This window comes from Rhinoderma darwinii, chromosome 2, assembly GCF_050947455.1.
Source record: "Rhinoderma darwinii isolate aRhiDar2 chromosome 2, aRhiDar2.hap1, whole genome shotgun sequence".
NCBI lineage: Eukaryota > Metazoa > Chordata > Amphibia > Anura > Rhinodermatidae > Rhinoderma > Rhinoderma darwinii.
In genome coordinates, this window is record NC_134688.1 from 159857042 (window position 1) to 159880624 (window position 23583).

General features: G+C 42.0%; 1 protein-coding gene across 1 annotated transcript in view; it reads left to right on the forward strand.

Moving 5' to 3' along the window:
* The window catches only part of DNAJC3 (DnaJ heat shock protein family (Hsp40) member C3), a 53108-nt gene extending 44386 nt beyond the window's left edge, over positions 1–8722 (forward strand). Inside the window, exons 10-12 of the mRNA XM_075852392.1 lie at positions 4581–4713; positions 5610–5758; positions 8094–8722. Coding sequence (XP_075708507.1) covers positions 4581–4713; positions 5610–5758; positions 8094–8251 — 440 coding nt within the window. The 3' untranslated portion in view covers positions 8252–8722. The remainder of the gene's footprint in view (positions 1–4580; positions 4714–5609; positions 5759–8093) is intronic.
* The last annotated feature ends 14861 nt before the right edge of the window (positions 8723–23583 follow it).

Genomic DNA, 23583 nt, shown 5'->3' on the forward strand with positions numbered 1-23583 from the left:
GTTCTCATTCCCTCCACCCTCTAAGATGCTGCAACTGCGCAGCTATGTAATAGAACATGGGTTAGGCACAGCCAGACCCCTACACTCTTTAGATCTTCGCAGGGTGTTCAACTTTAGTCTTGGCATGCCGTTTTTCCATAAAACTAAATTTGTATTGATATATTGTAAAATAGCACTGTAAGAATGGAAAGTACCTGTATCGCCTCCTTTTGGTCATCACTGTCCTGCTTCATCTATGGGGCAAAATTTGGATTGTGTATTCTTCCATATACATCTTAATGTTAATGATTTCTTTAACTGCGTAAAGATGCACTATAAGACTCGATTATCCATGATTTGTCGTTCTCCTGTGGCATCCAATTTATGATTTGTAATTCTGCATTCAGACGACTGCTGCCTGTGAAACTGTGATTTCTGAGAACTGTGGCTTGCATTGAATTATGGGAAGGGTAATTTCACCTCCCCTAAAGATACCAAATTTTGCTCTGACAAACTGTAGTAGTCATGTGCTGGACATAGGCAAGCTTGTATGATCATTCCGTGGAGCAGGGCAAGGTGAATGGCTGTCAGGCACCTCCATGTTAAAGGGGTTGTCCAGGACTAGAAAAACATGGCTGCTTTCTTCCTAAAACAGCGACACGCCTGACCATAGGTTGCGCAGGGTATTGCAGCTCGGCCTTATTCGTGTTTATTCTGCAATACCAGATCTAAACCATGAACAGGTGTGGCGCTGTTTCTGGAAGAAAGCATCCATGATTTTCTAATTCTGGAGAACTCTTCTAACTTTGAAGGAAGAATAGGATTGCGCGTTCTGTCTGATCCATGATTCCCATGGGATCAGCCTAGAAAAGTCCTAATGTGTAAGAGCAACTTTTTACAGATGTGGCTGTAAATAAATTATTCATGTCATTACCTGAGGACATGTGTGGAAAACATAGAAAAGCTTCCCCATGTGTTTTTTTTTTTTTTTCATACAAAAGGCAGCGGATGATGGGCAGCCCTGGCATATATGGGAGCTGTTATGACCGGTGTTATAATCGTATTAATGCAGCTTCAGACATAAGAGGTATGAGTGGAGATGTAAGTGCACCATACGCCTTGAGCACTAGGCGGGAAGGTCTTTCTGTTAACATCTCCCTTACACCAGGCCTTTTCATCCATATTTGTTGTGTGTCTGTTATGAAAGTGCCGTACTGATTGTCGCTGCCGCCAGAGACCTGATCCTTGGTGTTGTATGAACAGGTTAAATCGCACCGCTTGCTAGATATGCTAATTTGAAAGATGTCGTATTGACATTTTGAATTTTAAGCTGATTGATTCTCGTTAGGAAAATTGTGACTGGATTACTCCGGGGGATTTGTGCGCATAATGCCAAATCGTATTTGTGCATAATGGATCTTTATTTGGCTTTCAGCCTTTTTTTCTTCCGCTTGTATTCAAACCATGTCTAATATTTTCTCTGGTAAGTTTGCTAAACAAGGAGGCCGCTGCTCCAGGTTGAAGTGTATATTGTTCATTCTGTCAGCAGGTAAAAGCTGAGCGAGCACTTATTAATATTATCAGCCAGTACAATAAGTTCCTTATAAATGATTCACACTGGCGCTCGCTGAAATATGTCATCTCCTCTGTCACTAAATCACATCTAGAAGATGTTTATATGGGGACACCTAGTTTAGCACCCACCAGCCGCGCTCTAATTTGAGAAATAGACATGTAAGTCAGGATAAGACAGGATTTATGTCACCTTCAGATTATTCTCACAGAAATAACCTCTCAAATTGTGAATTATTATAGAGGTGATCACAAGATATATTTTTTTCAGCCGCTTCTGTAGGCCTAGATAAATAGGATCAGCATAGTTGAATATATTATTTGTGATCCTGAGGACTATGCTATGCTCCCAGGCAGAATATATGGGACCTTTTTGTAGCTCTAATGAAGAGATCTAGGTAATATGGTGGCAAATGTATGGCGTATTTTATGAGTACTTCTGTCCTGCAATGTACGTATCATTCCCTGTTAGCATGAGCATCTGCCTCCTCTAGGAAAGGTTCTAGAAAACAAGGTAAAACTTATTTTTTCTGCTGCAAGATGTTGATATGCAGTGCTCCATAATTCTAAGCTTGGGACTATCTTGAAAGTACTGTTCATACTGCAGAGTCCCATAAATAAGGAAGACTAATATGTACAGCGCAGGTGAACAGCACGTGATAGAAAGACAAAGTTGGTAAGTACACTTTAGTCAAGTAACAGATTAAAGAAAAATCAGAAAAACTTTCTATATACTGAGCCTAAAGGTGATACCATGTTTTTAGGTCCAAAATTCTGTGCTGATTTCTTAATATATCTTTATAGCATTTGTATTTGGGATGCAGAGCTCCAAATCTTCTGCAAAAGATATAATATTAAATAATAAACTCCTGACTACCTGCGGCCACCACTAGAGGGAGCCTAAGAGCTTACTATGTACAGTTGAAGGGAATCTTTTAGCTGATCTAACCCCTCATAATTGCAGACAGCGCTATAGATGACGGGGAGGGCAGTGTAACCATACCCGTGGAAACTGTCATGCAAATTGCATGACCGAGAAATCTACGTTTTTAATGTCCTCGGTGCCACGATCGTAAGTGCCATGGCGTTGGCCCCTTCAAGTGTAGTGCTCCGGGCTGTCTTCGCTGAATGCTGCCAGCCCCTCCACTCTGCTCTGAGTGACGCTCTAGCGTCCAATCAGGGGACCACTAGAGCCGTCACTCAGGGCAGAGTGGGCACTTGCAATCGCTAAAAAGTAGATTTCTCTGTTATGTAACTTTCATGGCTGCTGCCACAGGTATGGTTATGCTGCTCTCCCCGTCCTCTATATAGCGCTGTCAGCAGTTCTTAGGGGTCACAGCAGCTGACGCATTCCATTTAATACTTTAAGGGTATGTTCACCTGCAATGTTTTCAGACGTAATTTGGGCGTTTTACGCCTCGAATTACGCCTCAAAAAACGGCTCCATTACGCCTATAAACATCTGCCCATTGCTTTCAATGGGTTTTACGATGTTCTGTTCCCACGAGGTGTAATTTTACGCGTTGCTATGGAAAGACGGCGCGTAAAAAGACGCCCGCGTCAAAGAAGTGCATGTCACTTCTTGGGACGTTTTTGGAGCCGTTTTTCATTGACTCCATTGAAAAACAGCTCCAATAATGTCCGTAAAATACGCCGCGAAAAACGCAAGTTGTTAAAAAACGTCTGAAAATCAGGCGCTGTTTTCAGGCGTAAACCGCTCCGTCATTTCAGACGTATTTTGCGAAGCCGTGTGAACATACCCTAACCGTATGCAGTAAACTCCCTCTAGTGGTCCCTGCAGGCTGACAAAGGTTTATTATTTAATTCCGGGTCTATGCAGAGGATTTAAAATAAATAAATATATATATTTATTTATTTAAATATACACATAATTTGCAGATTTCCCCCCGGTATAGAGTTGCCTATGTGTGCTGCGTTCTGCTATTTTCAGTGCAGCCAGACAGCATTTGTCAGTCCAGACTGTAGAAATTGAATCTTTTCTATGTGTTAAATGACTGTTAAACACCTCCGTCTCGGTGCTGACGTGACCGTAGATGTGACATAACTAGGCTCTTTTATTCTTCCATTATTTTTCCCAAGTACAAATGAAGTTGTGGATTCCTACTGTGCTTATAAGTAACTGGACAGTATATTAACTTGTCAGCAGCAGGTAGGCTGAGTGTTTTGACAAAGTGGTAAATGTCAGCGAGAGCATCTGCTTATCTACACCTCATGGCGAATACAGTTTCGTTTTTTTGGGTTGTTTTTTTTCAGTTTATCAAGCCACTTGTTGGTAGAGAATAAAATGTATTTATAGGTATTGCTTGAAGCCTCCCAGGAAACCTAAAGTTTGACACTGATACATGTTGATGTTGCTCCAGCATATAGCAAAAGCTTCCACTCGTGAGAACTTCTGGTTTTTTTTTTTAGTGTTTTTTATTACAGGGATTTCAGATGTAATGTTTGCAGATTCATGTCATACTTTAGGACAGATTTGCACCGAGCTGTCATGTGTCTAAGTAATATAAATTGGTTGGCACCTCCTGCTGTCTTGCTGGGAAACTGCACAAAAGACAAATGTAACACTTGCGGAGAGGGAACATCTGCTTGGAAATCATCTGATGCAAATACTTTGTCTTACTTAAGACGCCTTGGAGTCGTAGGCCTAAAATAGAACTCTGCGACTGAGCAGGAAGATATTGGTTACATGTCAAATAGAAGGCAGCAAAATACTGGCGAATGTTGAGGATTTTTAGCAAATCCGTCGAGGTTGTTTTTTTTGTATCTGGGAGAGACTTGTGCATTATGTATGCTTTGTGTAATAGACTTCAATCTGTCTGGTAGACCTCTGCCTCTTCTTTCTTGATAAGAACATCAGCCTCATCTGTTGTAACAGGAGGGGTTTTGCAGGTGCGTCTTCGAACACTCAGCTGGAACTGGTACTATGTAGTTGCCTCAGTGTTGTTCTGCTGCTGATAGAACATCGGAAGGTGTATCACGTATTCTTACCATACTTCTTTTTTTCACAGCTATTCGGGATTATGAAACGGCACAGCAAAACAGCGAAAATGATAAACAGATAAGAGAAGGTCTAGAAAAAGCACAAAGGCTTCTCAAGCAGTCGCAAAAAAGGGATTACTATAAGATCCTGGGGGTAAAACGGTACGTTCTTTAATATCTCCGGGGCAGATAATGGATGTACCAAAGCATTCTATTGATTGACTGGATTAAAGTGCTGCTGTAAGCTCCTAGTGAGGCTATAAGATGCTGGCTCTGATATAGTTATGTCTTAAAAGGCATTTTCAACTAAACTGATGCCTAGACTAAAGCCGGTCATAGTTGTTGGCCAAACACTCTCTTAGGTGACCGCTATTTTCTCCCAAATCCACCATAAACATTGCATCAATTCTGCAAAATAAGCATTTTTGCATTGATTCAAATTATTCTACTATTTGTTAGATATGGACTCCCCTCTATGGTCCGGACCTTTAGAATTAAAGGGGTTGTCGCAGCTGGTGAAGACTATAAACGGGATTATATTACTCGTCAATGATGTTAATAAGCCTTGGCCTGTGACAGCCTTTCGCCCAATTTCAAGAAAACTTGATTGTTTGAAAAAAAAAAAAATGTGTCTATCCTAAAGATATAACTTCTCTAAAACATCTTAACGTATCAAAGTTAATAGAAAGGAATAGGAGTGGGAAGGGAAAAGGGTTAAAATGTATTTCTAAATGGAGATGCCCAGTGACTTCTACCTTCTGGGTTGAAAATGGAGAAAACTGGATTTGCAGAAAATGGTTAGAATGGATTTTGTAGCGGTGGGTGGGTTTATGCACTTGTGGTAAAATTAGTTTTTAGAATTTGATTTGATGCTCAGTCTGTGAATGGTGTGACCGCACTGTGCGGACCAGTATTATTTCTATCCTGTATCCATTACTTGCGTAGCCTCATATTTGGAAATATTTCCAATGCTATCAGGCTAAACAGAAGGGAAGTATATTATTAGTAGTATTATTATTAGTATTATTATGTAAACTTTTTTTCACTGTAACACACAGGAATGCCAAGAAACAGGAAATCATAAAAGCTTATAGAAAGCTGGCACAGCAGTGGCACCCAGATAACTTCCAAAATGAGGAAGAAAAAAAGAAAGCCGAGAAGAAATTCATTAACATTGCATCTGCCAAAGAAGTCTTAACAGATCCAGGTAATCGTGATTCTCGGGGCATTATGGGGCTCGCTACACACAGGATGTTTTTTTTTTCTCCTATTTGACCACTATTGACCTTGCCAGTGGAAGGTGCATAATTTAGGAGAGAGTCATTTTTTATTTCATGATTCAAGAACAAGCGTTTCAGGAAGTCTTTATCTAATCTCCGTATAACCATTTCTGGAATAATCCGTGCTTGTTGTGGAACACTTTGGGATATTTTGGGGAGAAAAGGCCATGGAGAAGAAGCGGGTAATTGCATTATCTGGCTTTATAATCCTCCACAACTCCGGTTTTATTGCCGGGTGGAGGCTCCATGCAGTGGGCAGAATGGACAGATGGAAAGTGTAGTATTACATTGCAGCCATTCAAATGAGGTCACCAGAGTGTGAGATGTTTGCGGTGGCTCTCTGTACTGGCTCGCAAAATGGTGACCCACCCTCTGTGGTTTATATCCTCTTTACCCTGCCATTGTTTTCTGGAAAATAAAAAAAAATTTCAAATACACATATAAAACAAAAAAAAATATCATTTTCTACCTCCCTACCCATATATTTCCTGAAGATAGACAATTTGCATATTGTGAAAATGCTTCCCCAAACTTTACGCCAATGCGCACCTTCATGCAGTTTTGCATCAAAGCGTAACATTTTGTAAAAAATGCATAGAAATTCTTGTTTGTGGCTTTAAAGAGGCTCTGTCACCACATTATAAGTGCCCTATCTCCTACATAAGGAGATCGGCGCTGTAATGTAGGTGACAGCAGTGCTTTTTATTTGAAAAAAAAACAATCTATTTTTACCACTTTATTCGCGTTTTTAGCTTTATGCTAATGAGTTGCTTAATGCCCAAGTGGGCGTATTTTCACTTTAGACCAAGTGGGCGTTGTACAGGGGAGTGTATGACGCTGACCAATCAGCATCATGCACTCCTCTCCATTCATTTACACAGCGTATAGGGATCCTATTAGTATAAGACAGTGCATAGCGATCTAACACATTAACAATACTGAAGTGTTTAGACAGTGAATAGACATTCCATGGGATGTCTATTCACAATCTCTGCACTTCGTTACTGTTTCTATGGTAGTTACAGCCGAGGAAGCGTGATCTCGTTGTAACCTGTCATTTACAGCGAGATTACGCTTCCTCTGCTGTAACTACCACAGAAACAGTAACGAAGTGCAGAGATTGTGAATAGACACTTCAGTATTGTTAATGTGTTAGTATAAGACAGCACATAAGGATCTAACAGGATCCCTTTGCGCTGACTAAATGAATGGAGAGGAGTGCATGATGCTGATTGGTCAGCGTCATACACTCCCCTGTACAACGCCCACTTGGTCTAAAGTAAAAATACGCCCACTTGGGCATTAAGAAACTCATTAGCATAACTCTAAAAACGCTAATAAAGTGGTAAAAATAGATAGTAATGCTTTTTATTTAAAAAAACGGTCACCTACATTATAGCGCCGATCTCCTTATGTAGGAGATAGGGCACTTATAATGTGGTGACAGAGCCTCTTTAAGTCTGACCCAAGCAGAACCTGAGACGCACATTACCGTCTAAAAATAAAAGTTCAAGTTGTGCAGAATTCATACAGTACATGCTACCATTGTCAGTCTACGTACACATGTATTCTTCCGTACCTTTCCTCGTATCTCAACATATCCTGACGTGTGGCGCGAAAAAAAACATGATTTTGCGATACAATCTGTCTGCTATATAGGTTTGTGTGGCCACCCAGTTGTTTTGATGTGTATTGCAACCTGTCAAGGGTTTTGCAAACATGTTGCGATATTCTATTGGATTTGTTTTATGATAAATTGGAGTTCTTAACCAAATTTAAGCAAGGATGGGCACATCTGTATCTTCACATAATCTCTAGAACTGAAGAGACCAAAAATCTCTGCAATCCAGATGCCAGTAAACATTTGAGCCTTGGAGTGTACAAGTGGCCTGATTTAGAGTGCTCCTCTTTGTGACGTTTAGGGGGTCTTCTACCACAGGGGTGAAGAGAACACATATAATCTCTGATTGATTTGTTTCTCTAGCACACCCTTGAGGTCTCTGAAGGCTGTACAGGGGGAGACCCCATCCCCCTCTATAACTATAGCTGCCCTGTTAACCCTTTTACAGGCAGAGTTGCTGCTCTTAAGTCTGTCTGTGTGGGGGGGCAAGCAACGCTACTGAATTCAGGGGGGGAACAAGAACGCAGAGAGACAGGTCTCTAACAATAATCTTGACAGAGCGGTTTCATTCATTTTCTATTTATTACATGAGATTCTCTTGAAGTCCTAAATATTGTGATTCTGATTTTGTTTTATTATAGAAAAGAGGAGTCGATTTGATGCAGGGGAAGACCCTTTGGACCCAGAGAGCCAACAAGGCGGAGGTGGAGCACACTTCCATCGAGGATGGAACCAGTGGCAGGGATTCAATCCATTCGGCTCTGGAGGACCTTTCAATTTCAAATTCAACTTCAACTAGAGACTAAAGTGGTGGCACTCTCACGCACCTCGCTAGCAAAGAAAATGAAATGTTTTGTTCCTGATCTGTACAACCTTCCCCCTCGGGAGACTGGTTGGAATAACTGCTGTGCAGGCTTCCGGTCAAGTGCAGTAAAGGCGACCAGACAATGACTTGTTTGGATACGTTGTCAGGAAAACCTTTTTTATTTTCGGAGTGTTGAAGACCGACTTGAATAAGTGTTCAGATATATATATATATATTTTTCTTCCAATCTCTGCAAATGACAGTATTTCTAGAGGAAGTAATACTAATTTATTTTCCTTCCTTGATAATTCAGGCATGATCTTCAAAATGGACAGTCACCCAAAGGCTTATCAGAGATACCAAATTATATTGAAGTGTCCGTATAAAGCCGTGCCGAGACTTCATACAGTACCTAAACTGTTCACAAAGGAACAACTACATACATTAAACCAATTTCCAAACACATGAGAAGTGGATTTCATCTACCTTGGTTTTAGGTCTAGTTCCATCATTCAGATACTTGTGTGTCACCGGACATAGTGTCATACTTGTTTACATTGGAGCGAACAAGCCCTTGTGTCGTTTTTCAGGATGTTCCTGAAATCCATTAGCACAATCCTTTACCAGCGGAGATGGATATGCTAGAATGATATGGTTTCCATTGATGTATTATTATATTGAAGATGTATTATTAAGAGTATTCCGAAAGCTTGGGACTAGGTGAAGGCTGGGATCACACATGCAGTTTTTGGGTTAAGCATAGAAGTGAATCCAGAAGTGGAGATGTATCATTCTTTTCTTTTACTTTTATTTGGATCCACTTCTGACTTTGGCAGTGGAGTACATGGAGCGGCCCCTAATTTATTATGCTTTTTAGATACTTGTTAAACCTCCCTGGTCTGTTTTGAAAAGCGTCTAGAAAAATTTGTTTGGTTAAGAGGCGTCATAAAATGCGCTTCGGTTATTTATGGCAGGCACCATTTAATTTTTTTTGGTGCAAGGTACGTACATCTAAATTATGGCAGACATGAACGGGTGTAAGAAGGACATAAGAGTCTGAGTGGCATCAAATTTATGATGCCATTGCCGTTACTTGGCAATTTTCGCCTGTACGTAAAATTATGCATTTTATGACCTTATTGACAAATCTCTGCCCGTGTGGTTGAAAACTGTTCCGATTTTACCACATGCTGCTTTTTGTATTTTTTTTCTAAACCTCCGCCTGCCTTATGGCTTGTGATTCTCCCTATTGACTTCAATGGTGAAAACCACAGGATTAAAAAGCGCATGTAGAAACTGCAGCAATGGTTTTTTTTTATTTATTTTAAGATTTTTTTTAAGCAGTACTGCCACTCTGTTTTCCACAGGCTTCGTTCTAGTAAAAAAAAAATCTGGACCTTGCAGCAAAAAACGTTATTTTTGTGTTTTGCGGTCTATTCGTGTCCACAACACCACTGTCCGCATGTGTGTGCTTAGGGTTTTATCATTCGGGTGCATTTACATAGACTATTTTGACCTTGCTGTCAAAAGCGCATCAAACTGCGGTTAAGCCTTCTAAACATGTAAAATAAACGTGTTTCACCTTTTACTGTGTGGCCGTAAACCGTAGTAAAACAGTGTGCGGTTTTGACCCCGCATGTTTCATGTAAATGCACCCTTATTCTTTTCAGCAGCTGTAGATGGCAACAGTCATTTACATCTTTACATTCAATTTAGAGTCATTTGTGACTTCTTTGAATTGCCTGCTTTAGGCTGCGTTAACAAGATGTTTGTCTAGTCTGGTACTTCGCATATAAAATGCTATACCAGTCACATGTTACATGTTAAACTGAGAATTTATGATTCTCCACTAAAGGCCCTTTCACACGGGCGCTTGTTGGCAGCACGTCGCCCTGTTTACACATGGGGATAAACAATCGTAATAGTGATCGTTTCTCCCCATACCAAACTATAATTGCTCTGTTTCAAGGTTGCAAAAGAGTGCCGATTGACCAGCTGTATTTTCTATCGGCGCTCTTTATAGGTGGTTAAGACGTGCGGATATCTACCCATGTAAAACCACCTTAACAGATTAGTAGTGGTTCACCCAGGCTCTCTCTAGCGTGTTTGGAAAAAAGCACTATATTGGGTCAATAGGGGGGCGGGGTTAAATACAAAATGCAGTTGCATTGTTAAAACACGGCATTGTTCATTTTTTCAGCTAGGAGACAGATCCATGGCTGGTTTTTAATCTGTTCGGGTCCTATTACGCGGCCTGATACGGGTTGTGAAAACGAGAGGCGATCAACGAGACAGCTCATTGATCGGTCCCAGCAGCGTGAACTCTGTCATCAGCTTATTTATGGGTGTCCCTTCTAACAATCTGGAGCGGAAAAACACATTTATTATGGAGTGTCCCAAATAAGATCAGTCCGCTGTAACAGAATGACATATGGAGTTCTCATGTACATAGTAATGCTCAGTCATATCTGCCACTTTAAATATGTCAGCCATGACCGAGAGGTTTAGTCCTTCATTCCTACAGGAAGTCACGCTTTTATAAAGCCCGTTATTAAATGTGTAATGCACGAGTTAAATAACCTGCTTACTTTCCCCTGTCGGATGAAGCTGCAGCCTCCTTATATACTTTAGTGTATAGTGTGAAGCTGCTGCTTGTGACTGATCCTAACAGTATTGTTTACGTAGCCTATGATGATGACGACGACAGTGTGCTGGAGACATTACCGGTGATCTTGCAGTCCCTGCATGATTATTGTAAAGTCATCGATAATTGGAAATGGGGTTAAACTCCACCATCACCCAATATTTGCACATAACTGAATTTACAATGTGTTTCTCAGCAGTTTCAAATTCCTTTATTTCCTATGTTGCGACACATTTTCTGTACCGCTGCAGGAAGGCACCTAATACATAGGTAGAAATGCCATAAAATTCTGGGCTGGGTCTCCTTTGTTCCATGTGTCAAAAATCATTCTTATCTACATTTGGATCGATTTAGATTTATTAAAGCTACGGGAAACACTGGCATTATTTTCCCCATAGCAACTAATTACAATGAGTGAATAGGAGCAGAGTTGCAGTTCTGCAGCAGGGCCGCTATGCTGTGTACAGAGCCGTCTGCTTTCGGCACCCGACCACTGCATAGCAAACGGTGCCCGGAGGCAGTCCGAACAACTGATTGGTGCGGTATCCGGGTGTTGAATCCCCATCCAATCGCATAATGATGACCTATCCAGTGGATAGGTTAGAAGTATGAAAAACCGCCCCATGCCCAGACAACCCCCTAAATAAAATATAGTACAAAAAACATACAATTTTAGTGCACAGACCCTTATGAGCTTAGATGTAATTGTTATTAGCTGGATCCTGTGTGTGAGACCTACAGATCCAGCATTCAGCCAAGCCGTCCGTTCAGGTGAACTGATGCAATCGGCTGACACAAAAAGATACAGGATGCACGGAAGCTAAATCGTGATAAAAAAAAAAGTACATATAAAAGTTGTTTAAAAACACACAACGTTGATTTATTGAAAAAATACTTTCCAAGGTGTACATAGCCGTGCAATGGTTGACATCCGTGGTGAAAGTCTGCTGTGTTTCTGCAACAAGTAGGGCATACTGTGGATTTAAAAGTCTGCAGTATGTCTAGAATCCGCTGTAGATTTTTTACGCTGTAAGTGAATGTTTGGTTGTAAAACTCCATTCACTTACATTGTATTGTACTATTGGAATTTTCAGAGCAGATTACTCAATCAAAATTCGTGATGTGTTCACTCGGCCTAATGTAGTCAGATTGGCAAGGTTTGCGTGCCACTTATATGTTGTTTGTCGCAACTGTTTAACTACTTTTGATTTCTGAATATTTTTAGACATAATATTTGTGATTGAGGCAGCCGTCCTGATAGTTGCCAAATGCGCCTCGGAGAGGAAGAAGCCGTTACTGTGTAAGTTGTCTCTACTATAAATTTTGACTGGATGGAGTATTTGTTTGATATGTTGTTCGGTGCCTTTTGTCTCCACACTCTGTACATGTAGATCTGTTTTTTTTTCGTTTTTTTTTCAAGTGGATTCCCTTAAGAAATGATCTCAAACACTTTTATTTTGGAATGAATTAAACTGTTTTGTCATGTCTGTATGGATCACTAGTTATTTGCTAACTTAATTAAAGGGATTGTCCAGTGCCCGCTTTCTTGGCCCTGTCCGATAAATTCCCTCAAATCGTGAGCAGAAAAATCTATTGCATGTGAATGGTAGGAGTGTCATTTGTACCACAGTTTAGTGGCAGGCGCAGGAAATTGGCACTACACAAATCCTTCTAGGCATCCAACACTGACCATTTCATGTAGCACTGCCTCCCTAGGAATTCTACTGGCACTGCATTTACCACTATAGTAATCTATTTACTGCATGAAGCTGTATAGGAGTAAAGTATTTCATCAGTATTAATTTTATTAACCCCTTAGGCCTCCTTTACACACCTAAAATGTCTTGCGTTTTAAACCATCAATCGCTTTTTTTTACAAGTGTTTTTTTTGTAGCTTTTTTTTTTATTTAGTGTAATTTTGTACATGTGGGTTTTTTATGGTGTTTTTGAAGTCCGCATAGAGAAGCCTATGCGAAAAAACACCAAACCCAAAACGCCACTCACCACAAAATTACCTCCAGGACGCCACAAACAAAAGCGCAGTTATATGTAGTGCATTTAATATTTTACTATAATCCTGCCTTAAAGGGAATGTCAAATTTTTTTTTTTTAGTAAGTTACTTATCTATTTTTGTTTGGATTTTTTTTTTATAATAATAATTTACGTTTTCCTATGTTGGACACCAGAGGGAGCACTTCCCATAATTACAGCAGAGTGAATCAGGCAAAGCAACTCGACTCATAGCTCCTGTAAATGAGGAAGGAACACTGTCCCTACAAATTTACCAATATGCTGGTGGAATAGTTATTGGTGTTGTGTAAAACTATAGAAAATCTCAGATCAGCTCACCTGTCTAACAGTAAAATGAAAGTCGAACAACAACTATTCGTTAGAGACATTGAAATACGTGATACAGTCAGAATCCGCCTTCTATCCCTGCTTTGGTTTTTACAACAAACTTCGATCTACACTTTAGCACAACAAAGCAAAACTTTGAGTCTCTTTCACCTTCCTCAATGGATGAAAAACAAAGGAGGATCTATTATGAACTCTGCCAGTTTTCAGGCGTAGAAAAGTAGCAATATGCACAAAAACAGTGGCCATGTTTTTTTAAAAAGTTGATGGGACTAAGGCTATGTTCACACGGGGTATTTTGCCGAGTTTTTTGACGCGGAAACCGCGTCGCAAAACTCGGCAAAAACGGCCCGAAAATGCCTCCCATTGATTTCAATGGGAGGCGTCGGCGTCTTTTTCCCGCGAGCAGTAAAACTGCCTCGCGGGAAAAAGAAGCGACATGCCCTATCTTCGGGCGCTTCCGACTCTGACCTCCCATTGACTTCAATGGGAGGCAGAGAAAGCGTATTTCGCGCTGTTTTATGCCTGCGGCGCTCAATGGCCGCGGGTGAAAAACTGCGAAAATCGGCGTGCAGGGAGAGGAATATCTGCCTCAAAGTTCCAAACGGAATTTTGAGGCAGATATTCCTCCCCCAAAATACTCCGTGTGAACATAGCCATAGTGTGATGGGGCAGGGCCACCGACAGCCCAAAATATTTCCTATAATTGCCGTAAATTAAAGTGGAAATCAACTTTATCTCATAGTAACGTAGCTGCTGTAGATTTCCATTTTTGGCTCACAGACAGCCAGAGATGCGCCTAATTTATTAAGGTTAAGGAATAAGATTGAATTAGATGCAGTTTAATCCAGTGCTTTTTATAATAAGATTGGCGTATAAAACGCCAGTATTAATAAATTCCTCCCTCAGACTTAGAAGAAGATAGATAGGCTTTGTCAGGTGCCAGGAAAGACGACAGAAAAAAAATAAAAAAAAATAAAATTACTTTCCATTAGAGGACACCAGTTTTGTCACGAGTACAATTTACATAGACGAAGTCATAGAGTCCAGATATTTTCAAGTTTAAATGTTTGGCGCACGCACGCACGCACGCGCACGCACGCACGCACGCACACGCACGCACGCACGCACGCACGCACACACACACACACACACACACACACACACACACACTCTTTAGATGTTTCATTCTGTGAAACCTACAAAATTCGGAGAGTAGATCGTCCAAATGAAGTATAGGCAAATTCCACAGAGCCGTGTTGTCTCATAGGCTGACAAACCGATTACTGGTACGGAGCGATTATTGAGAATTCTCACAAACCAATTACCTCTCTTCAGTATATGATGTAACATGTCTAGGCCAAGGGTGATGTACTTTAAAGATATAGTGTTTCCAAATAGGTGATACTTTTTCTGGGAAATTCTCTCAACTACTAATGACAGCATAGTTATTTTACAGCCGCAGTGGCAGCCATAATCAATATAAAGCGTAAACGCACTCCTCACAAAGGTTTTGTTTGGGAAAGTTTTCCATGCTTTTGATCTGATGGGATTTAATACTGTTCTTGGCACAAATACATGTCATGACATGCACTTCTTTTTCACGGGTGTTTTTTTACGCGGCCGTTTTTCAAAATTGCCGCGTAAAAAAATGCCCCGTCGGAACAAAACACAGTTTTTCCCATTGAAATCAATGGTCAGATGTTTGGAGGCGTTCTGCTTCCGATTTTTTGCCCATTTACGGCCCAAAAAACGGATGAAAATAAGCCGTGTGAACATACTCTAAAGGTGCATGATAAGGGTTGTTGGAAGTGCTACTTGCAGACACCATGCACTCTCACTTTTAACCCCTTAAGGACGCAGCCTTGTTTTGGCTTTAAGGCTCAGAGCCCATTTTTGAAATTTTTTTTTTATTAGGATATATTTTAGACAGCATGCCAGGTTTGAAAAGGTGTTGAGATGCCCCAAAAGTGACCCCATTTCAGAAACTACACCCCTCAAGGAATTCATTTATGGTTGTTACCATTTTGACCCCACCGTTTCTTCACAGCACGTATTTGAAGTGGGCTGTGAAATTAAAGAAATTAAACATTTTTCCAATAGGATGTAATTTTTGATCAAAATTTCTTATTTTCACAAATACCCCATTTTGTTGGCCAATTTCTCCTGAGTGCAGCAATACCCAATTTGTGGTAATAAACTGCAGTCTGGGCCCATGGGAGGGCTCAGAAGGAAAGGAGCGCTATGTGTTCTTTGGAGTCCAGATTTTGCTGGATTGGTTTTTGGGTGACATGTTGCATTTGCAGAGCCCCAGAGGTATCAAAGCAATGGAAACCCACTAGAATTGACCCCATTTTGGAAACTACACCCCTCAAGGAATTCATTTATGGGTCTTGTGACCATATAGACCCCACAGTTTTTCACAGAATTTAATTGAATTGGGCTGTGAATTAAAAAAAATGTAATTTTTTTCCAATACGACGTCGTTTTGGCTCAAAACTTCAAAAGAAATAAAATACCCCATTTTGTTGCCCAATTTGTCCTGAGTGCGGCAATACCCCATTTGTGGGGATAAACTGCCGTTTGGGCCCGTGGGAGGGCTCAGAAGGAAAGGACCACCATTTGGCCTACTGGTGCTAAGTCATGTATGCAGAAGCCCCTGAGGTACCAGTACAGTTGAAACCCCCAAGAAGTGACCCCATTTTAAAAACTACACCCCTTAAGACATTCATCTAGAGGTGTAGTGAGCATTTTGACCCTACAGGTACTGTGTAAAAGATGATGCGCAGCAGATGGTGCAGAGTGAGATTTGCAATTTTATATATATATATATATATATATATATATATATATATATATATATGCCGTGTCCGATATATTGTGCCCAGCATGTGCTACCGGAGATATACACACCATAAACTGTAATGTGGGTTCTCCCGGGTACGGCAATACTCTACATGTGGCTGTTATCTGCTGCCTGGGCACACGCCAGGGCTCAGAAGTGAAAGATAAGGGGTAAATCAGGGTAAATTAAAAATCAAGGGATGTATGATAAATTCTAAAACAATCTTTCATACAGAGCCCTGGTTTTTCTGGACATGTGTCGCATTGGTATATTGTGTCCTTCCTTATCCCCCTCTTTGAGCAGACTCTGCACCTCTTTTGACTTTTCCCTTCTTGCCAGTTTAGGGAACTTCTTCTGGAAAATGTTGCCCTAGTACTATGCGTGTGGGCTTGCATCCAGAAGTGCTGGGTGCCCCCCCCCCCCCTTCCAGGTCCCTAAAGATTAGGTTATTGATAACCACCTCTTGAAATTCCAGGAAAGTTCCCCTCTGCACGTACGCATTGTACAATGCCATCTGTATGATGTGCACGGCCAGCCTCTTATACCACACCCTTGATTTCCACTTGGCGCTGTAGGGCTTCAGGACTTGATCTGAGAAGTCCACCCCTCCCATGTACCTATTGTAGTCCAGGATGCAGTCTGGTTTGGGGGTCTCTGTAGTGGTACCTCGTACTGGTACATGGGTACTGGTGTGGCCATGAATTGCTGTCAATACAAGGACATCTCTCTTGTCGTTGTACTTGACACACAATATGTTGATGCTAGAATGTGCCTTGCTCTCACCCCTTCTGAGTGTTTGCCCAAGCAGAGTCTTAGGGAGGCCTCTCAGATTTTTTCTAGCAGTGCCGCATGCCACAGTACTTCTGGAAGCGAGGCAATTGAAGAGTGGGACGCTGGTTTAAAAATTATCCAGGTAGAGTTGGTAACCCTGGCCCAGCAGTGGGTGCACCAAATCCCACATAATTTTTGCATTAACTCCCAGTAAGGGTGGGGCATTCTGGGGGCTGAATACTGGTGTCCTTCCCTTCATATATCCTAAATTTGTAAGTATACCCTGTTGCACTCTCGCACAGCTTATAGATCTTCACGCCATACATTGCCCTCTTATTCGGCAGGTACTGGCGGAATTGAAGTCTCCCTTTAAAATGTACCAGGGACTCCTCAACAGAAATACACTTATCGGGGTGTTTGCTTGGGCAAACCGGGCACTGAAATTGTCTAATAGGGGTCTCCGTTTATACAAACGGTCAAAACTGGGGTCATCTCGGGGTGGGCACTGCTCATTATCAGTATAATGTAAGAAGCAAAGTATTGCCTCATAACGCATCCTGGTCATGGCCATGCGGTACATCGGGGTGTGGTATAACATGTCTGTACTCCAGTAGGTCCTAATGGATGGCTTTTTCACACGTCCCATGTTCAAGAGAAGTCCCCAGAACTTGCCCAACACTGCTGCATCTACAGGAGTCCACCTGTGGGATTGGGCATAAAATTATGTGGGGTTCTTTGTTATATACTGTTGGGCATATAAATTTGTCTGGGACACTATAAGCTCTATAAATTCATCCGTGAAAAAGAACTTGAAAAAGTCAATTTCACTGAGCCCTGCCGTATTAAATTTTATCCCTGGGCTGCCCGTGTACTCTGGGATTTGGGGCTCGTAATTGTCTGGTGTGGTGGTCCAAATGGGGTCACTTCGCTCGGAGGTTTCAACTTTTGCGGGGTCACTTCTCTCAGGGGTTTCAATTGTGTTGGAGATCCTGGGGCGTCTCCTAGGGAGTCCCTCCTCTTCATCACTGGATGAGGAGGTTGATAAATAAAAGAGAGTCTCGCCATCTGACGAGTCCGTGCCAGAGGCAAGGAACGCATAGGCCTCTTCAAGGGAAAATTACCTTTGAGACTTATTTAATTATTTATGTCTCAGGCTGGATTCACACGAGCACATTACGTCCGTAATGGACGGAACGTATTTCGTCCGCAAGTCCCGGACTGAATACAGTGCAGGAAGCCGGGCTCCTAGCATCATAGTTATGTACGATGCCAGGAGTCCCTGCCTTGCTGCCGGACAACTGTCCCGTACTGTAATCATGTTTTCAGTATGGGACAGTAGTTCCATGGAGAGGCAGGGACTCCTACCGTCGTACATAACTATGATGCTAGGAGCCCGGCTCCCTGCAGTGTGTTCAGTCCGGAACTTGCGGCCGAAATACGTTCCGTCCAATACGGACGTAATATGCTCGTGTGAATCCAGCCTCACACGTGCAAAATGTGTTCTCTTGAACAGTACTTTCATTAGTACTAGTAGAAGCAATAGACTGCTACCTAAAGCTTTTTTTGTTTTTTACAGAACGATTCCCTGACGCTAACAAACCCTAATACTAGCTGAGATGCTGCAGATAACTAAATATCTAAACTTTTATAAATATAAAAAAAAATATATATATCTTTTTTTGTTTTTATAGAGCGAGTGGACTTCCCTGACACTAAGGGCTTATTTACACGAACATGATATATGTCCGTGCAACGCGCGTGATTTTCACGTGCGTCGCACGGACCTATATTAGTCTATGGGGCCGTGCAGACCGTCAGTGATTTTTGCACAGCGTGAGGCTGCTGCGTAAAACTCACGACATGTCCTATATTCGTGCGTTTTTCGCGCATCAGCAGTAAAAAGTATGATTGAAAACAGAAAAGCACCACGTGCTTTTCTGTTTACAAACATTCAAACAGTGTCATAATGATGGCGGCTGCGCGAAACTCACGCAGCCGCGCATCATATGGTGATGACACACGGAGCTGTTAAGTGCCGTTTGCGCGCGCAACACGCTCGTGTAAATCCGGCCTAAACCTAACTAGGGCAAGGGTTCCTAACACTAAGGCCCCATGCACACGAACGTGTTTTTGCGTCCGCAATTCCCCCGAAAATCCACGGGAGAATTGCGGACCCATTCATTTCTATGGGCCCATACACACTATCCGTGTTTTCACGGGTCCCCGCATGTCCGCAAATGCGTTCCGCACAAACTCAGGACATGTCTTATTACGGCCCGCAAATTCGATGCGGACATGCCCATAGAAGTCAATGGGCTCATGGAAAATGCGGGTACACCTCCGTGTTTGCGGATTTGCGGAAGTGTTGCTAGGCGACGACCGGGAATGAGTTCTGTCTTCATCCTGTTTTACCTAGGCTTTTTTTTTTATCCGCATTTTGCGGATTACATACGGATGAACTGCGGAGGACATTTCACGGAACACGGTCCTGGAATTTGCGGACCAGAAAAACACTACGGACGTGTGCATGAGGCCTAAACCTAACTAGATTTTATGTGAACTTCCCTGACACTAAACCTAACTATGGCGACTATTCCCTGACACTAAACCTACCTAGATTATTCCGAGCTTTCCTGACGCTAAACCTAATTACGGTGACGGGTGCCTGACATTAAACCTATCTAGATTATTCCGAGCTTTCCTTGCGCTAACAACTGATTTTATGTGAACTTCCCTGACGCTAAACCTAACTACAGTGATGGATCCCTAACGCTAAACCTAACTACAGTGACTGATTCCTGATGCTAAATTCCCTGACGCTATACCTGACGGTTCCCTGTCACTAACTAACCCCAATACTAAACTATCTGCTGACTTTCTAAACTGACTTTTTTTTTTTTTTTTTATTATTATATTTTATAAAGAAAAAAAAGAAAAAATCCTAAGGGACCAGGGAAATGTGGCCCTGAAGACTCAAAAGTGGTCAGTGATAGAGATCACTGACCAAAAACGTGGATGACAAGGGGAACACAACGACAGGAGTGGGAAGTGGATACAAGTTGGTAAAAGCAAAAAAATAAATGATATATTTGTAATTTTTTTAACTGCTCTGCTCTGACTCTCTCCACAACCACTCTCTTCGAATAACTAACTCCAACAGAGAGCGGGTGCAGCAGGATCTGAGGTCAGAGCAGGAAATTACGTATGCGATCGCTGCTATTGGTCAGTCGTCACTAACTAACCAATGGCAGAGAAGGCGGGACTACTACGATTGGTCCCTGCACACTGAGCTGTGATGGCCTGCTGTCAGAAACAGCAGGCATCACAGCTCGATGAAACGCCGGGGGAAAATGGCGATGCGTTTTCCCCTGAACGTACTATTCCGGCGCGGAGTGAGAACGATTGCGTCCTTTTGGCCAAAATGATCACTAATACCCCAGGTATTTTTCATCATTACTTATATTTGCTTCTTTTGGACACAGCCGGGTCTTTGATGCTGGGAGAGTATGGTGTGTTGTTGTTTGGCTTAGCAAGCAGGGTAGCCCGCTCTATGAACTATCAAGGCGTCACAAATAGGCTTCTACCTGGCTATACACGTTGCGCCTCATGACTTGCACACTATTCCTCCATGTTTCACACACTTGCACCCCATTATTCATTTATTGTTATTGAGGCACTTTACTCATTACTGCCCCCTTTATTTCACTTATATTATTACACTTGCACATACACTATTCATTTATTATTTCTTACTACACATCCCATGCACCACACACCACTCCCCTCAAGACTAGTGGGAGTGGCTATTATTATTTAAAGCACCTGCTCACTCTCCATCGGCGTTTCTGACCTAAGTATGGCCTTTTTCTGTGTTTTTATATATATGTCCCCTTGTTTTTATCTGTTTTGTCTGTACGATTGGTCCCTGCACACTAAGCTGTGATGGCCTGCTGTCAGAAACAGCAGGCATCACAGCTCGATGAAACTCCGGCGGAAAATGGCGATGCATTTTTCCCTGAACGTACTATTCCGGCGCGGAGTGAGAACGATGCACTTAGCTCGATTGAATAGTACGTCGGTGAGCGCGAAGGGGTTAACTTACTCTTCTAGAGTGAGCATATATGGTGGAGGTTGTTGTAGACATAAGACATAATTTAGCAGAAAGAAAGTGGATCAGATCTGAACAAATCTCATCCACACACTGCCGGCAAACCATAAAATAACCGTTGGAATCACTGCTTTTCTGTTGCAGATTTTCCCAATTGAATTCAATGGGGAGTTAAAACCCGCAACAAATAGCAGATGTTGCAATTTTTGCGTCTGAAAAGCTGCAATGCCGCTGCAAAAATCTCAACTCAGGGAAAAAAAAAAAGATTGTACTTACCTAGATCTCCATGCTTCTACGTCCAGCCCAGCCTCAGGGATGACATTTCATCCCATGTGACTGCTGCAGCCAATCACAGGTCTGCCTTCAGCCAAAGGCATGGCACATAGAAAAAATGGGAAGTTGACAGGCCGCCTTACTTTCAATGTGATACAATACAAAAGTATTGTTAATCAATTAGTTATTCGAACTACTTTAATAATACTACATTTCTATAACAATACTACCAGTGGCGTAACTACCGCAGTAGCAGCCGCTGCAGGGCCAGCGGCTTGAGGGGGCCTGTGCCACCAGCCATCACGCCCCCCATATGCGCTGCTACTACGGGGCCCATGCCGCTGAGCCCTCTCATGCCCGTAGGCGTCACTAGCACCAGAGGGGGCCCCGGTGCTAGCGAAAGCAAAATACATGCATTAGCGCTGGCTGAATGGCCGACCATTCAGTGCCTTACAATGACGCTGATTGGCGGGGCAAAATTACTTGCCCCGCCAATCAGAGCCTTTCAACGACGCTAGCGGCGCGATGACGTCATCACGCCACTTCCGTGCTTGAAAGGTGCTGATTGACAGGATAAGTCATTCTGCCCCGCCAATCAGCGTCATTGAACAACGCGTCGTTCAGCTCTAGCAGACCTGCTCAGAAGAGAGTAGATCTGCATTGCCATCGGACGGCGCGGGAACGGGATCATGTGAGTATATAACGTTTTTTGTTTTTTTCTAATAAAACTGTGACTGGCATTATCTATAGTGGGGGCTCTATCTACAGGGGGGTCGTCTAGATGTGGGCCACTATATACAGGGGGGGTCTATATGTGGGGATGTGGAGCACTATCTACAGGGTGGGACTATATGTGGGGATGTGGGCCACTATATACCGGGTTGGTCTATATGTGGGCCACTATATACCGGAGTGGTCTATATGTGGGCCGCTAAATACAGTGAGAGCTATATGTGAGACACTATACAGGGGTGGGCTATATGTAGAGCACTATCTATAGGGGAGATATTTTTTGGGCACTTTCTATAGGGGTGGGCTATATGTGGGACACTATACAGGGGTGGGTTACTTGTGGGGCACTAACTACAGGGTGGCTATATGTAGGGCACTGTCTACATGGGTGGGCTATATGTGGGACACCATATACAGGGGGAGCTATATGTGAGACTATCTACAGAGGTGGGCTATATGTGGAGCACTATCTATATGGGAAGCTATATGTAGGGCAGCACGGTGGCTCAGTGGTTAGCACTATTGCCTTGCAGCTTTGGAGTCCATATGTAGGCACTATCTACAGAGGGCTGTATGTGGGACACTATCTACAGGGGCTTCTATGTAGGGCACTATCAACAGAGGCTCTATGGGGTCACTATCTACAGGGGGCTATGGGACCACTATCTACAGGGGACACGGTGTGTGTGTGTGGGACACCGTGTATGGTACTATTATAATCAGGGACACAGTCTATGGCGCTATTATAGTTAGAGGTGCAGTGTATTTGCGCTTTATTATATTTAGATGTATTGAGAATTTTAACTTCATTCATAGGTGCAGAAATGTTTTAAAAGTGAGAAGCTGAAGACATCTGAGCGGAAAACTTCAGAAATGCATAGTGACCGGAAGAAATCCATCATAGAGGTCTGGACCGGAGGGAGAAGAAAAGAACTAGAATCTGAGACGTCACCAGTGAGTCACTTAATGTAAATGTTTATTCTGCCTCTAATCAATACTGTAGTCACTATATGATCTGCAGCGAGATGATGGTGGTATGTTTCTTTTTTTGCTTTGGTATACAAAGTATACCAAAGCCTTATATCTGCAATCAAAAGATCGCAAAGTGAAGTCCCCTAGTGGGACAATTTTTTTTTTAGAAATATAAACAGTTAAATAAAGTTCATGAAAAAAAACAATAAAACAATTACAGTAAAAATAAACCCACTTTTACTAAATAAAACCACTTTTTATTGAAAAAGTGTAAAAAATAAGTAAACACATATATGGTATTGCCGCAATTGTAACGACATGAACAATGACTTTATCACATTAACTAAACCGCTGGGTGAACATCGTAAAATAAAAAGAAGGCAAATTTCATTTTTTTCCATTCCCCCCCAAAAAATAAAAGTTAATTAATAAGTCCCATGTACCCCAAAATAGTACCAACGAAAAAAATCGCATTGCCCTGCAAAAAACAAGCCCACATATGGCTAGTTCGAGGGAAAAAGAAAAAACTTCCGGCTCTTGGAATGCGGCGATGCAAAACTAGTAATTTTTTTAAAAAGGGTTTTGTGTGCAAAACGTAGGAAAACATAAAACCTTTACATATTTG